Source organism: Oryx dammah, unplaced genomic scaffold (genome assembly GCF_014754425.2).
Source record: "Oryx dammah isolate SB20612 unplaced genomic scaffold, SCBI_Odam_1.1 HiC_scaffold_1, whole genome shotgun sequence".
Lineage (NCBI taxonomy): Eukaryota > Metazoa > Chordata > Mammalia > Artiodactyla > Bovidae > Oryx > Oryx dammah.
Window position 1 is genome coordinate 30,485,950 of NW_024070185.1, and position 14,503 is coordinate 30,500,452.

The window sequence follows — 14,503 nt, forward strand, 5'->3', positions numbered from 1 at the left end:
AGTCAGCCACTATTTCCACTGTTTCCCCATCTATTTCCCATCAAGTGATGGGACCGACTGCCATGATCTTAGTTTTCTGAATGTTGAGCTGTAAGCCAACTTTTTCACTCTCCTCTTTCACTTTCATCAACAGGCTGTTTATTTTAGATGTAATCTAAACAGATGACCTCATGACTGATCATTTGATTTATCATGTGATAATGCTTGTCTGACATGAGTTTGAGTGAACTCCCGGAGTTGGTGATGGACAGGGAGGCCTGGTGTGCAGCAATTCATGGGGTCACAAAGAGTTGGACACAACTGAGCAACTGAACTGAACTAAATGCTTGTCTTATGTCATGAACTCTAATGCAAGTCTCCTGTCCACTTTTTGGCACTCTGAGCACTAGAATTGGTACTTGGTTTTAACTTTACCTCTGAGTTGTAAATGTCCTGCAGAACTTAAAAACTGGCCAGAAAATAAGACCACTGTGACAATGATTTAGCTTAAATCTTGTACCTAGTCAACTCTAGAAGAGCTGAAAAGCTATCTAGTACATTTTCAGGCTACAGTCTTTTTCTCCTGTCCTGTTTTGATTTTTTTTTTTTTTTCCATCCTCTGGTGTAGCACCAGAATTTACCCATTTATGCTTTCAGCAGGTTTATTATGACTGTAAAGTGTATCTAGAAATCCATAAATATCTAGAGATTCATAAATAGTTGCTTTAGTATCCCAGGAAGCAAAATGTAATGTAGTATCTTACATTAGAAAGAGAAAATAAGAAAACTCCTACAACCTTCTCTCTTCTGGAAATCAGTCTATCAGTCAGTCTTTCTTAAAAGGGTGCATACACACACACACTCACAAACATACCCCCAAATCACCTTGATTCCTTCTCGGGCATACTATTAAAGCTGTGATTTACATGGTTATAGTCTTGACTCATTGGGTAAATGATAAAAGGAAATGAGAATAATAGAATCTTTTTGCAAGTAAATTTGTCAGATGATAAAACAAATAGCCATTTAGATTGACCAGGGCCGAGAAGCATGTTCCATACATTTTGCATGAAGTGGTTTTGGCCCTTTCTTCTCCCTTTCACTTGCTTTTCACAAACAAAAGGTGTAAAATTACTTTGAAAACTATGTGGGTGATTTCTCCCAAACAGAAAGTCTAATCCTTCCATTACTGTGAATGAAACCATGACTTTAAGTGCCAGTCAAATGTTGTAGTCGTTGCCTTGATCTAGGCTCCATCCATGCCTCTTCTTGATTTCTCGAGAGGAAACTGGCTTAATCTGGGGTGGTGGTGGAGAAATGTATTGTAGGTACTTAATAAAAATGTACTTTAATTGTTTCAATTACATAACTGGTTGGTTTTAGTAAAGCATTGCTTATTGAGACAATGAACTGGCTTTCTTTATTGCCGTTTAAGAGAGGTGGCTAGGAACTGAACATGTGTGTCTTTGTGCATGCCTGGGTAGATAATTTGCATTTCAAGAGTTCAGAAACAGCCAGTTGAAGTTCCAGGTTTCATTATTTTCTATGGAAAACCAGATGTGAAGCCTCACCAGAATGCATTCTGTCTCACTTCACACTCCACCTTGCCAGGGGCGCTTATATTTCTGTAATAATAGCCAGGGTTCTGTGCTTCACGGCAGCTGCTTATAACATCTGCCAGATAATTACCAAGCTGAATCTGAATTCACCTGCCTTAACCTAAAATGTGGGATGAATTCCTGATCAAGGAATAAAAGATTGATTGCAGTTACATTTTTCTGTGCTTGTTAATAATTACTGCTATAGACACCAGTAAAGAGCAGATGCTTTTCTGGGGGAGGTGTAGATAGGAGGGCTGTGGAAAGGGGAAGAAACAACCAGGAGCACCCACTTTTAACTCCATATGTGTGCATCTCACATTCAGCTCAAGACACTGACATTTGTTAACACCATTGTAAAAAGATGCCGCGGCGTATGCTTCACATTCTAGATTCTCCGCAGCACCTGCTGACGATTGAGCCCCCTTTTATGTGTGAGTATCGGTGATTCAAAAGCTCATTATGGCTGTGTGTTACAACTTGTCTGTGAAAACCACTTCGTGCTTTCGTAACATCCCTATGCAGGGCTAGATCCAGAGAGAGATTCAGTGTGTATACATTTTCCTTTTTTTTTTCTTCTTTATATAAGAGCATATTTCCAACAGAGCTATGAGATGGTTACATTTTCACATTGCACTGGTAATTGTGAACTCATTTGAAAATCATGTTTTCCTACTACTGAAGCTTTCTGGCTCTTTTGTTAGGGGGCGATCACCTCTGGATTAATAACTGTCACATTTCAGCATCACTAATGCAGTTGTTTTCTTGTACTCCATGTATAACCTGAGGTTAGTTTTTGCCTTTAAGAATTTTTAACACCCCTCTCAGAGAAGCTGTTTTAGTGTGTTTATGCAGTTCAGTATGTGTTTTGGTGTTCTTGGTTGGTGTCTGGAGGTTTTGTTTGGCCGTGTGACCAGGCGTGTATTATAATTGCTCTGCATGGGCTAATGCACTGTGGGATCCTTGTTCCAGTGCCCTTGCTGTCTGTAGTAGGCTAAATATATGAAAACTGCTTTCTTCCTCACTGCCCCCTAAAATATCAGAAAAACATTTCTAAAACTCTTCCTTGGTAAACCTTAACACCTTTGATCAAATACAGAGAAGAATTCATTTTCAACAGTGTCTCGGATAGACACATCATTTCCTTCTCAAACCAAACCAGTATTTAATTAAAAAATTAAATACTTTGGACTGATTATTCTTATTTTTCCTGTGTTCTAGCCTTTTACCTCACCTAGCTTTTTTTTCTTAAGGTTTTATTTATATGAGTTTACCTTCCCTGAACCTTCAGAAATAATTTTCAGATATAATTCAGAAATAATTGTCTTGAATAGACTTTTCAAATTTATGATTTATATTTATTTTCTTTGTATAAAAGACAGTCTTCTTTCCAAGTATAATGTATTCTGCATTTTTGACTCATTATTTTTGAAGGGATAAATGCAGATTTGCTATTCAATATATTTTTGTTACACTGTAGAAATGATGTTTTTGTAGATGAATAAATAAAGTAGGGCCAGAATTAGAATACAGCTCTCTCACCCACACTAGTCCTAAATCATTGAATTGTGTTTTTCGCTTCAGTTGGATCCTTGAGGTGAAAGTGTCACAAAGGGTCATAAGGGTGCCGGCTTCTGCCAGAATGATCAGATGTGGGGGCCAGGCTGTCTGATGCTCTCTTAGAGCACTGTTTTACATGTGTGTTGCACTTTTTGACTTACAATAGCCTCATCAAAATTGACATCTTTCTGTTATTGGGGATATGGAGATCCATTAGTGGGTGATTTACCTTACCAGAACACTCCAGAGAAGCAACAGAGCTCTGTCTTCTGACTCTAAACCTAAGCGACCTCACAGAGTGAATGCCTTTTATGGAATCACCAGTATGTATTATATATCCTCCTCACTCAATAAATTATGCCATTAGTTTACTTCTATTATTATATTATATTATTATAATATGAAAGGTAATCCTTTATCTTTGCCCTCCAGTACTAAGATTTTGATACTTATCATGAAGACTATTATGCCGGCTAACCATAGCTTACGCATGACCGGCATAATAGTCTTCATGATTTTTGTGTTGTGCATTTTTGATACATGCTTTTGTTTCTTTGCACAAATATCCTGAAATGCCTTGAAGTCCTTTCTTTCACTTGCCATGCCATGTATTAGTTTGAGGATCCAGAACAGACTACTTCAACAGGTATATCAATTGTGTAGCCTCTTGGGGCAGCAGTAAGCTTGACTTTTCAGATGTCATTTCTAAGCATTATAACTGAAGTCGGCAACTTGCTCAGTGCCTTCCACATTATAGGCGTTCAGCCAGCACTTGTTGAATTAGTGTGTGACCATTCAAGTGTCAGGCTTCTTCTCTGAAACCAAAATGAACATAAACATTGCTACATATTAGTGAGAGAATCTTTCTATGCTCTGATAATGGTTTAACTCAGACTTAAGAGTTAATACTTTAATAAAGCTAGGATAGGATTACTGATAGTACTTTTTAATGTCCAAAATTAATTGTGTTTTATAGGAGAATGTAATTTTGAATGCCCAGTGTTTTAGTAGAGTTTACCCAGTTTGTTCCTGCTAAGGCAGCCAAAAATCTTTGGAGAAAATAAATGTTATTACTGAAAATTACTTTTCTAAGGATTTCTAGATCTCTTTAATTAAAAAAAATTGCTAATAGTCTTCTTATTTGGAAATATATATTATGCTGTTTTCTTCCCCCATAAGATTATCGGCAAACAGATAATTATCAGCAGTCTTGAAAATTTTAATTTATGTTGTTATTATTGCCTATAGAATACTTGATTCTTTTGAAGTTTAGAGTCTCTACTGAGTAAGCTGATTTAAATGAGTTGTGTGAAAAAGTAGAGATGAGGGAACAAAATAAGTCTATTTCATATTTTGGAAGATTCTTCCAACAGGCAGAGCTCTGCTTTCACGTATTGTGTCTTGTTCCAGAATTACTTATGTACCCGCAGAATATTTGGAAGAGTTCAAAATAAGCTTGGGGCAGCAATCTGGAGGAATAATGGCACTGGATATTTTTGCTTCCTACACTGGCAGGTAAGTCTGCTATGTGAATGATCGATACAGCAAGTTATAAAGAAGACTATTGATCCAGTGTCAGGGAGGCCTAGCAATAAAAAAAGACTGAATTCTTTTTCTCTCTTTCAAGATTAAAAAAAAAAAATCACCCCCCTTTCCCATATTACTGGGCTTTCCTAGTGGCTCCGTGGTAAAGAGTCCACCTACCAAGCAGGAGATGCAAGTTCTATCCCTGGGTTGGAAAGATCCCCTGGAAAAGGAAATGGCAACCTGCTCCAGTGTTCTTGCCTGGGAAATCCCATGGGCAGAGGAACCTGGCGGGCAACAGTCCATGGGGTCACAACAGAGCTGGATGTGCCTTAGCAACTAAACAACTGCAACCCATATTACTTAAGGAGTGATCGCATATTGTGGGAAATTTGGGGAAAATATGAAAAATCAAAGCAAGAAATTAAAACTGTCTTTAGTTGTGTCAGTCCATATACCACTGTCAGCTTACTGAGTTTTGGGGAATTTACCTCAGATATGACTATGGTTTCATTCACTCCCTGGAACCTACAATTTTTATGGTATTGTATCACTTTTCCTCTGTCATAAACATTTTCAAAGTTTATTTACTCATTAACATACATACAGATTCATAAACATTTTTAATGGTTATGTTTTTACTCCTTTGGAGAATGTTGAGCTGAACGTCTTTGTGTATATACAGGTTAAGTATAGAATGTTTGACTTTTTAAAGCCTCTTTATACACAGTGTATTGAGAACCTTTGAATAATACAAGAAATGTAGTTTTTTCCTCCCTTAAGAAAGAGAGAAACTAGATTTTGATGTTGCTGCTGAGTTTAGCACAAGGAGAGAAATAATGTCAAATTGCTTTTCTGGAAAGGAAAGAATACACTATACATTTTCAGCTGTGGGCCTGTTTTTTTCCAGTTACATTAGCAGCTGAGTAACAGATTTCTCCTTAAGTATGCTATAAAGAAGAAATAGCTTTGCAAACATTCTGAGGTCTGCTCACAAAAGTTCTAACAGCCCATAACACTCTGGTGTCCAGTGACTCTGCAGGCATTGTAACATCACATCATTCTTTTCTCTGCAAATTGTATGTGGCTACAGCTATGCAGACAGTGTTAAAGAAGGAAAGGTTTGTTATGTGTTTAATAAAGGGAAGGAATGTCATGGCTCAAAGGGCCCCTTGAATTTTATGGGAAAAAGAGGATTCATTCCACCCTTTGCAAAGCTCAGCCATACTTCTGTCTAGAATTTCCATCGTAGGGCTAATGACATGAATTGATTACAACTACCTGGTACTTCCTATTAAAAAGTTAGATGCAGTAATTCCAGTGTCCCTCTGAAATACCATTCCACATGGCTTATTAGAGAATATGACAAGATAACATGATATTCTTATTAAATTTTGAGGCCTTAAAAGCACTCAAAATGTTAACATTAAAACAAAAAAGCCACTTTCAGCATGTTGGTTCTCTCCTAGCACATGAAGGAAAAGGGCCTGAGCTGTCAATACTGTGAATAACTGCTTTCCTGCAAATGAGTGTATTTGCTGTTAATATAAGGATGCTCAAAACAAAAACAGTCTGCATCCTGTTTTCCTCCCTTAGGAAAGGCAGAAACTAGATTTTGCTGCTGCTGCTGAGTTCAGAACAGGGAAAGAAATAATGTCAAATTGCTATCCCAAAAAGAATGCACAATACATTTTCAGCTGTGGGCCTGTATTTTTTTCAGTTATATTAACAACTGAGTAACAGATTTCTCTTTAAGCATACAGGAGGAATTGGCACCAGAGAGATTAAGTTACTTGCTCAAGTTTCATAACAAATAGGTAGAAGAATCAAGGTTAAATGCACATGGTTGGGCTCCATGTTCTTAACCATTGGATCAAAAAAAAGAATTGTACTAGCCCTGTATAAAAATATGGGGCAGCATAGCATGGAGTTTAAGAGCTCAGGTTTTGTAGTAAACTGGCCCAATTCAGGTCTCATCTCTGTTCCTTTACTGTGTGACTTTGTGTCAGTTTCTGGCATCTTAATGCACATATAGAGTGTTACTTGTTACAGTTGACAGAAACTTATTTGATATTCAACAATCAGACATGAGTGCCGAGAAGTCTAATTCATTCTTGGCTGAGTGAGTGTGGGGACACAGAACAGGTTCATTCTGCTGGGGGACACAGAACAGGTTCATTCTGCTGAGGCACACACGCTTGAGTCCTGTAAACCCCGCCTGAAGATGGATAAAGAATAATCAGCACATTTATAGGAATGTATCTGGGTTAGTGAAATGATTCGAGATTGGACAGTCATCTGAAGAGAATGGGCCTTTTTGTATGAGAAGACTCCACGTATTTGTATTTGTCTTCTTGCAGCTCACAAGCCGGGAGCATATGATGCAGTCTGTGTGACTGCATTTGAGCAGCTCCCCCTGCCTGGGCTTTAGGGTAATAACTGGGTGTTTTAGGGAAGGACTCTCTCTTACTTCCCATTTCTCTCTGCATTCTGTACCCGCTTTTTCTGTCATATTCTCCCCAGTGGTATTTCCAGAGGGTTAGGCTCTGCTTCCCCCAACTGCCTTGCATCTTTCAGATTGAGGTTCACTCCGACTATTTCATTCTCAATCAGCTTCTTAACATCATTTTGAAAATTTTGGCTCCATTCCTGACAGTCCTGTCCCACAGTCAGGATTAGTCTCTGTGAGCCCAACCTCATTCAGAGTCTCCTTCCTCAATTACAGAAGGAGAATTCTGTCACACGACCGATAGGTAGGAACCACATGCAGGTGGGTTTCCCTCTGACAGATGAAAAGCAAAGATCTAACTTTAAGGTCAAAGAAAGAGTGAGACATTCTGGGAGAGCCCACACAGTTGTTTGGGAACAGTTGTGTTGGGAAACACATTAAAGCACAGATGGATTATTAAATTAGATGACTTCTGATCTCAAGGTCTGAAGATAATATAATTTGACAGACTTCAGTATTCCTGTTGGGGGAGAATGGATATAATTTGAACATATGCTGTCTTCAGATTTTTTTCAATTTTGGTAAATATCAGCTGCAAGTATTTATTGAATTAGAGTTTTTAAAGCTTTCTCTATTTTAAGAAGAATATATTTCTTTAGAAATCCAATTTTTCCTAACAGCATAAGACCATACCATAGTTGATTTAACCATTCTTTGTTCTCCTGACAATACCATTTATTGATGCAAAGTGTACCTTTGGTAAAAACCAACTATTTTTGGACAAGATTATTATTTTACAGTTATATTTATAGTCAGTTAAGAGATTGGGCATATTTTGTTACATGCTTGGCATTTGGCAAAATCTGAATTCCTGTAGAAATTGACAACTGACCTTGGACTCAAGTGCCTGTAAACTGCTTCCTGTAAGAATACTGTGGCTGGCTGCTTTGGATGGGCAGAAGTGGACCATAAGCATTTTCCATCTGTCTTCAAAAGATGAAGGGAAGGCATTGGTCCATCCTGAGGCGGTAGAGATGCTGCACTCCTGGCATACTTGATGTTCAACTCTGTCAGGCCAGGGATCCAGTGGGACTGTACATGCTTAAAACACACATGGGGTGTCTACCTTCTCACACATGGGAAAAATTTAGGAAATAGTTGTTGAATAGTTGTTCTTAAAAATTCTAGCATTTCCCCATTCTTTTCACTCCCTTCCTTCCTTTGTCCGTGTTTCATTAGGAAAGAAAAAGCCTAGACAAGGCACCTTGCATTCTGCTGTATCTCCACACTCAGTTACAGTGCTGGGTGCTCAGTCACTCAGTTGTGTCTGACTCTGTGACCCCATGGACTGTAGCCAGCCAGGCTCCTCTGTCCCAGGATTTCCCAGGCAAGAATCCTGGAGTGGGTTGCCATTCTCTTCTCCGGGGGATCTTTCCAACCCAGGGATTAAACCCACATGGGTTTGTTCAGGTGCCACCTGGGAAGTTCAGGTATAGTAGATTGATTCCAGTATGAGGTTTTTATTTTATGTAATCAGGCTTTATTTTCCCTTTAATGTAAAATATTATATACTTAGTAGCCAAGTGTGGTGAAAATATGAAGCAGTTCTGTACTTTTAGCCAAACCAATAATAAAGTACCTAGAAGACAGCCTGTGTGGTTTTACTAGGATTGTGGAATACTCACTGTCTAACTCTTTACCAGAGACATTCCGGAGCTACCAGAGCGAGAAGAAGGAGAGGGGGAAGAAAGTGACCTTCAAAATGCAGCCTATAGCAACTGGAATCAGCCTCGGCGGTAAGGACTATTTCTGTCTTCTGCCTACTCAGGGTTTAAAGATAGAGAGGGGTGGTTTCAAGTACTAGATTACAACTTGCTACTGTGACTTTGAGCAAGCTGTTTAATATTGCTCACCGTCCATTTCTCTGTGGCCACAGAGTGGAGAAGATAGTATGTATCACACAGGGTTAACACTAATATGTACTTGAGGATTTGGCACATAGTAGGGACTAAATAAAATTGACTAGACAAAATTATGCATAGGTAGTTGGAATATTTGCTGTAGAGTTTATCTTAGGCAAACCACCAAATGTTAACTTGAAATTTTTCTATTATTTGTAGAAAGTAGATATTCAAACATATACATTCAAAATGTGTGTGTGAGCATCTTATCATAGGCTGTGGTTATTCTAACTCATGGTCTTTCTAGAATGAATTTCATATATAATAGGAATGATGATTTTCCTAAATCTACTCATATATACCTCTGTATATCACTAAGGTGTATTTTCCTGTTCTGAGCAGAAGAAGATTCAGTTTAGTAGGAATTTACTGAGTCCTGATTATTGACAAGATGAGAGGCAGATAGTTTTGTAAATAACAGGGAAGTGTAAGGCATAAATCCTGTCTTTAAGGAAGCTACTGTGTATTGAGTTAGACAAGGTGTAGAGAGACACAAAATAATGAAAGAAAAATGTAAGATATTTTGCATTAAGGGTAAAATATAATCAATGGACACTTTCTCTGAACAGATTTAAAGTTGACCATCAGAGAGGTGCCTTTTTACATATTTATTAACTATTGTGTCTACAATGAATAAATAAAATTCTCAATATAGAAAAATTTCTATTCTTCTGATGTGTAATACAGTTTGATGATTTGCCTAGCTCATAAATGAACTTTAGGCTGTATCACCTTTAAACATTTTCTAGGTTGAATCATGTTCAAAGTATAGGAAACCTTTTATATTGCTTTCATAAGAAATAGCATCTCCAGCCTAATAAAATGACTTTTTGATTTCAATTTTTAAAAAATTATTCAGACCACTTTAAAAAATCAAAGTCTTGCTACGTTATTGCCCACACTGAGAATAGAAGTGCTAGATTCGTAGCAGAAAAAATATTGTGAGATGCTGTGTGCTCAGTTGCTTGGTTGTATCTAAATCTCTGTCTAACTCTTTGGCAGACTGTAGCCTGCCAGGCTCCTCTGTCCATGGAATTTTCCAGGCAAGAATACTGGAGTAGGTTGCAGTTTCCTACTCCAGTTATAAGATGTTAGGTTTTTTGTTTATTTGAAGAGAGAGGCAGAAGTAAGTTAGATGGAATTACAATACTAGATGGAAATATATGTATATATATATGTATATATAGACACACATATTACTCAGTCATAAAATAGTGATATTTTTCCATTGGCAGTAGCATGGATAGACCTAGAGGCTATTTTGCAGAGTGAAATAAGTCAGATAGAGAAATCCTTTATTTTGTCACATATATGCAGGCTCTTTTAAAAAATAAACCAATGTACATACAAGACAGAGACAGACTCTCAGATATAGAAAACGAACTAGTGATTACCAAAGGGGAGAGAAAAGGCAGGAGGGTAAAATTAGGGGTGAGAGATATAAACTACTATGTATAAAATAATAAGTAACAAGGATATACTGTATAGCACAGGAAATTATGGCCATAATCTTGTATGGAGTTAATCTATAAAAATACTGAATCACTGTACTGTGTCACTATACTTAAATAAAATATTTTTGAAAGAATAATTACACTTTTAATTTAAAAATAAAGTAGAACCTTTAACATGTAGAAGAGAATTTAATATCATAATTCACTTAAAGTCCTCAGTACAATGCTTGGTACACAGTGAGAACCCAGTCAGTGATTGGTCTTAGCAGCCATCAGCTTCTTCTTCATTATTATTCATACCAGAGCAAGTGAAAATTGTTGAGCACAGGAGTCATTATGAAATTTTCCTACGATGAGAAATTGGGTACAACTTCTGGACCAGAAGATTTTTATACTTGAATTCCCAAGTTTAACCTTCACATCATGCTAAGTGATGTCTCTAATGGTGGTGACTAGTTTACCAAGAGAGTATGTCTACAGATTCTGTAAATCTTAAAGACAATAACCTGCCCTCACTAACCATATGGAATCCCTCAATGATTTTTAGGGGAGAAGTTCATAGAAGTTCATGAGGAAGCTTACCAAAATAATTAGAGCTTTTAGTAAATAAGGAACAAGGGTCATGAATATGCTTTACAGCGTTGGAAACCTGCGGGACATTCTTGCATGCAGTCAAGAAAAATTTGTAAATAACCTGTGTTACACTTTTATTTTGCATGTGATTTTCATGTGCAGGATTATATCATACTGTATGTATCATTTTCCAGCTTGCTTACTCTTAAATAAATGTTTCTGTACACTCTCATGCAGATACAAAACTATCTAATTCATTCAGTTTACTTGTGGCAGTGCCTCTCAGTATATGAATATAGCTCAGTTTATTTTCAGATTGATATTTGAGTAGTTAACAGTTACTTATTACAATAATCCTGTGCAGTAAGTATATTTTCTTACACATTTGGAGAATTTGTCTAGATATATATTCCAAAGGGAAATTGCTGACTTGTAGATTTACTTCTGTTATTTACTAGAAGTTGTCAAATTGCTTTTTAAGGTGGCTGTACCAATTTTTACTTTTATTTCCAATATTTGAGAGCTCCCCCCCCGCATATCCTTGTTACCACATCATATGATCATCTTTAAAAATGCTTTTATCAACCCAATGTGTAGGATATGGTACATTGAGCCCAGTTACTCTTAGTAAACAATGTGTAAGCATAACAGATTGAGGTGCTGGCGTACAGGTTTGTTCATTTGTCATATGAATTGAATATTATCATCACCATATAAGAGTAATCAGATTTATCGATTGCTTTACTTAGTTGTAAAACTTTGTTTTACACATGACATACATTCATGAATTTAATCCTCACAGCAACTCTCTGATGTTGGGGCTCTTGTTTGACCCATTTTCCAGCTGAGGAAAGGCAAAGAAAGACTAATGCAGTAAAAGAGGGTCACCCAGTTGTTAAGCAGCAGAAGGGCAGGAACTGAGCCCAGGAACTCTTGGTTCAGAGTTCAGGCAACCTGGCCTCAGAGCTCTATTTTACCTTGGTTTTATTAATGTCACTTTTTGAAAATCTGTGTTCTCCAGAAAGGCTGACATTTTTCTGTAAAACCAGCTCTGGACATGTTCTGCCCAGTTTTTCTTTTACAGGTCTCTTATTTTCTTCTTAACATGGAATGTTGACCATATTCTGCTTCCTGAATCCTGGGTTGGTTCCTCAGTGCTGGGGTCATTTTGGCAGCTCCGTTTGTAGTTATCTGCTCTGATGTTTTGAAGAATTACAGCATTTTCGGTTAGGACTGGATCTAATACCACTTTGCTGTCTGTGCTACATCCTCAGGAGGCACAGGGTACTGGTATCCAAAGGCCGTTTAACCTCTGTGCCTCTTCCGTTTGTAAAACAGAGTGACAAGAGCATCCACCTCCCAGGAGTGACTTGAAAATAAAATCAAAGTCTGTGGAACTCACTTGGAGAATAAGGCTGAGTAGATAAGCCCTTAATGAGTTTTTGCTGCCACTGCTATTTTTAGTGTCCAGAGAATCATGAGAACCATTCTCTAACATATATCAACTGCTAAGAATCTATGAGACATTTTCTTTCATTCTTTTATTTTTTTCATTTTTAAAAGAAGAGGGAGTGAGTCCCACCTATGTATTCTGGATTCTTAAGTATTAAAGACAGTGGCTGACTCTACTGACTTTACTACTTTGCCGTTTTACCTTGGAAATGGGAAGAGATTGGTTCTTGTCTTTCACAGAATTCCTAGAATGAAAGTGATGAAAAGAATTTTAACTAGTTTAAGCTTTTCTCACAGATTTGTTAAGATGAGGAATCATAGTGGGATCCCTTTAAACTAAACCACAGATCTCTAGGTCTTAGATTTCTAATAAAGAAATAAAGTACTGACCAGAGAAAAGAAGTCTTTCCTCATCTGCTTCCTGTGGCCAGCTGCCCCTCCTCTGACGTCACCATGGTGCTTTTTTACCCAAGTCTTGTCTTACCAGGACCTCCCTCAGCACCCAGGAGTCCTACCTACAACCTTTCATTTCCTCTGGGAGCACGTCACATGTCAAGATTGAGGGTATGCTGGACCAAGCTTTCTTCTCCTGTCTGATGTCCAGCATCAGCTCCCTTCCTGCAGGTTAGAGTAGAATGCAGAGTCTCATTACCTGTCTTAGAACTTTCTACTTGGTATCCCTGTTCGCTTGCAGTCATCTGAACCCCTTCATTTTGGCCAAACACTTCAGTGCTAATCACCTTATTCTTGTATCCTGGCCTTTTCATAAGACATGTACTTTGAGTTCATCCATGGTTCTGACCGCTATCTACAGGTATTAGATATGAGTTCATGCGCTTATTATGTGGGTGGAGGAAGTACATTTAGGACAGAGGCAGTAGCAAGCGCCAAGGCCCCAGGGCGGGAGATGAACCTCAGCAACAGCAAGAGGATAGCCAGAGTGGAAAGAGGGGAGTGGAAAGCTGAGGAGGATGGGTTTAGGAAATGGTGATGGGCTCGGATCACGGAAGACTGTGTTAGCAACCGATCTTCATGCCCCGACTGTTAGTTTCTAGGTCTGTGTTGGCGAGGCAGACTGTTGCAGAGGTAAGCTTCTCATTCAGTATATACAGAAACGTTCTCTCTCTTAGCTGGGTTGCTAAGCTTAGAAGCTACCATCTGTTTGAGAGTAGCTGAATTTTTTAATGTCTGCAGTATTAGAGCCCCTGGAAAATGGTCCTTTTATATTCATTTGTGCCTCAGCCTGGAGTATGAGCCTAATATTAACTTGTAACAAATCAGTCTCAGAAATATATTATTAATAGTATTTATCAGACCCTATAAAATACTTAATTGGAAAAGTAATTTATTTATAGTGATTTTGTCTTACTATGGGTAAAACCTTAACAAATTGAGCAAATGATATTTACAAAACTTAGTATAATAATATCTTATTCCTTTGAATTTTTAAAAATGTATTTATTATTATTTTTAACCATTTGAACCACTTTTAATCTTGTAGGTTAGTGGCATAAAGTGTGTTCACGTTGCTTTGTAACCATCACTGCCATCCATCTCTGGAAATTTTTTGATCTTGCAAAACTAAAACTCTGTACCCACTAAATAGTAACCTCTTATTTCCCCCTCCCTGCATCATCTAGCATGGCTGTTCTCCATTAGTCTCTGTGAATTTGACTATTCTAGGTACATTGTATAAGTGGAATCATATAGGATTTGTCCTTTATTTCATTTAGCATAGTGTTCTCAAAGATGATCTATATGTCTTAGCATGTGTCAGAATTTCCTTCCTTTTTAAAGCTGAATATTGTTCCTTTGTATTTATATGCCATTTGTTGATTCATTCATCTATTCATGGGCACTTGGGTTACTTCTACCTTTTGGCTTGTGAGTAATATTTTCTTATTGTGAATTGTGAATAATATTTCTGTGAACATACTATACATGTATGTCTTC

General features: G+C 37.6%; 1 protein-coding gene across 1 annotated transcript in view; it reads left to right on the plus strand.

Annotated features, from left to right (window-relative positions):
* The window catches only part of LOC120863821 (multiple PDZ domain protein), a 175,335-nt gene that overhangs the window by 112,893 nt on the left and 47,939 nt on the right, over positions 1–14,503 (plus strand). Inside the window, exons 23-24 of the mRNA XM_040240389.1 lie at positions 4,548–4,652; positions 8,814–8,906. Coding sequence (XP_040096323.1) covers positions 4,548–4,652; positions 8,814–8,906 — 198 coding nt within the window. The remainder of the gene's footprint in view (positions 1–4,547; positions 4,653–8,813; positions 8,907–14,503) is intronic.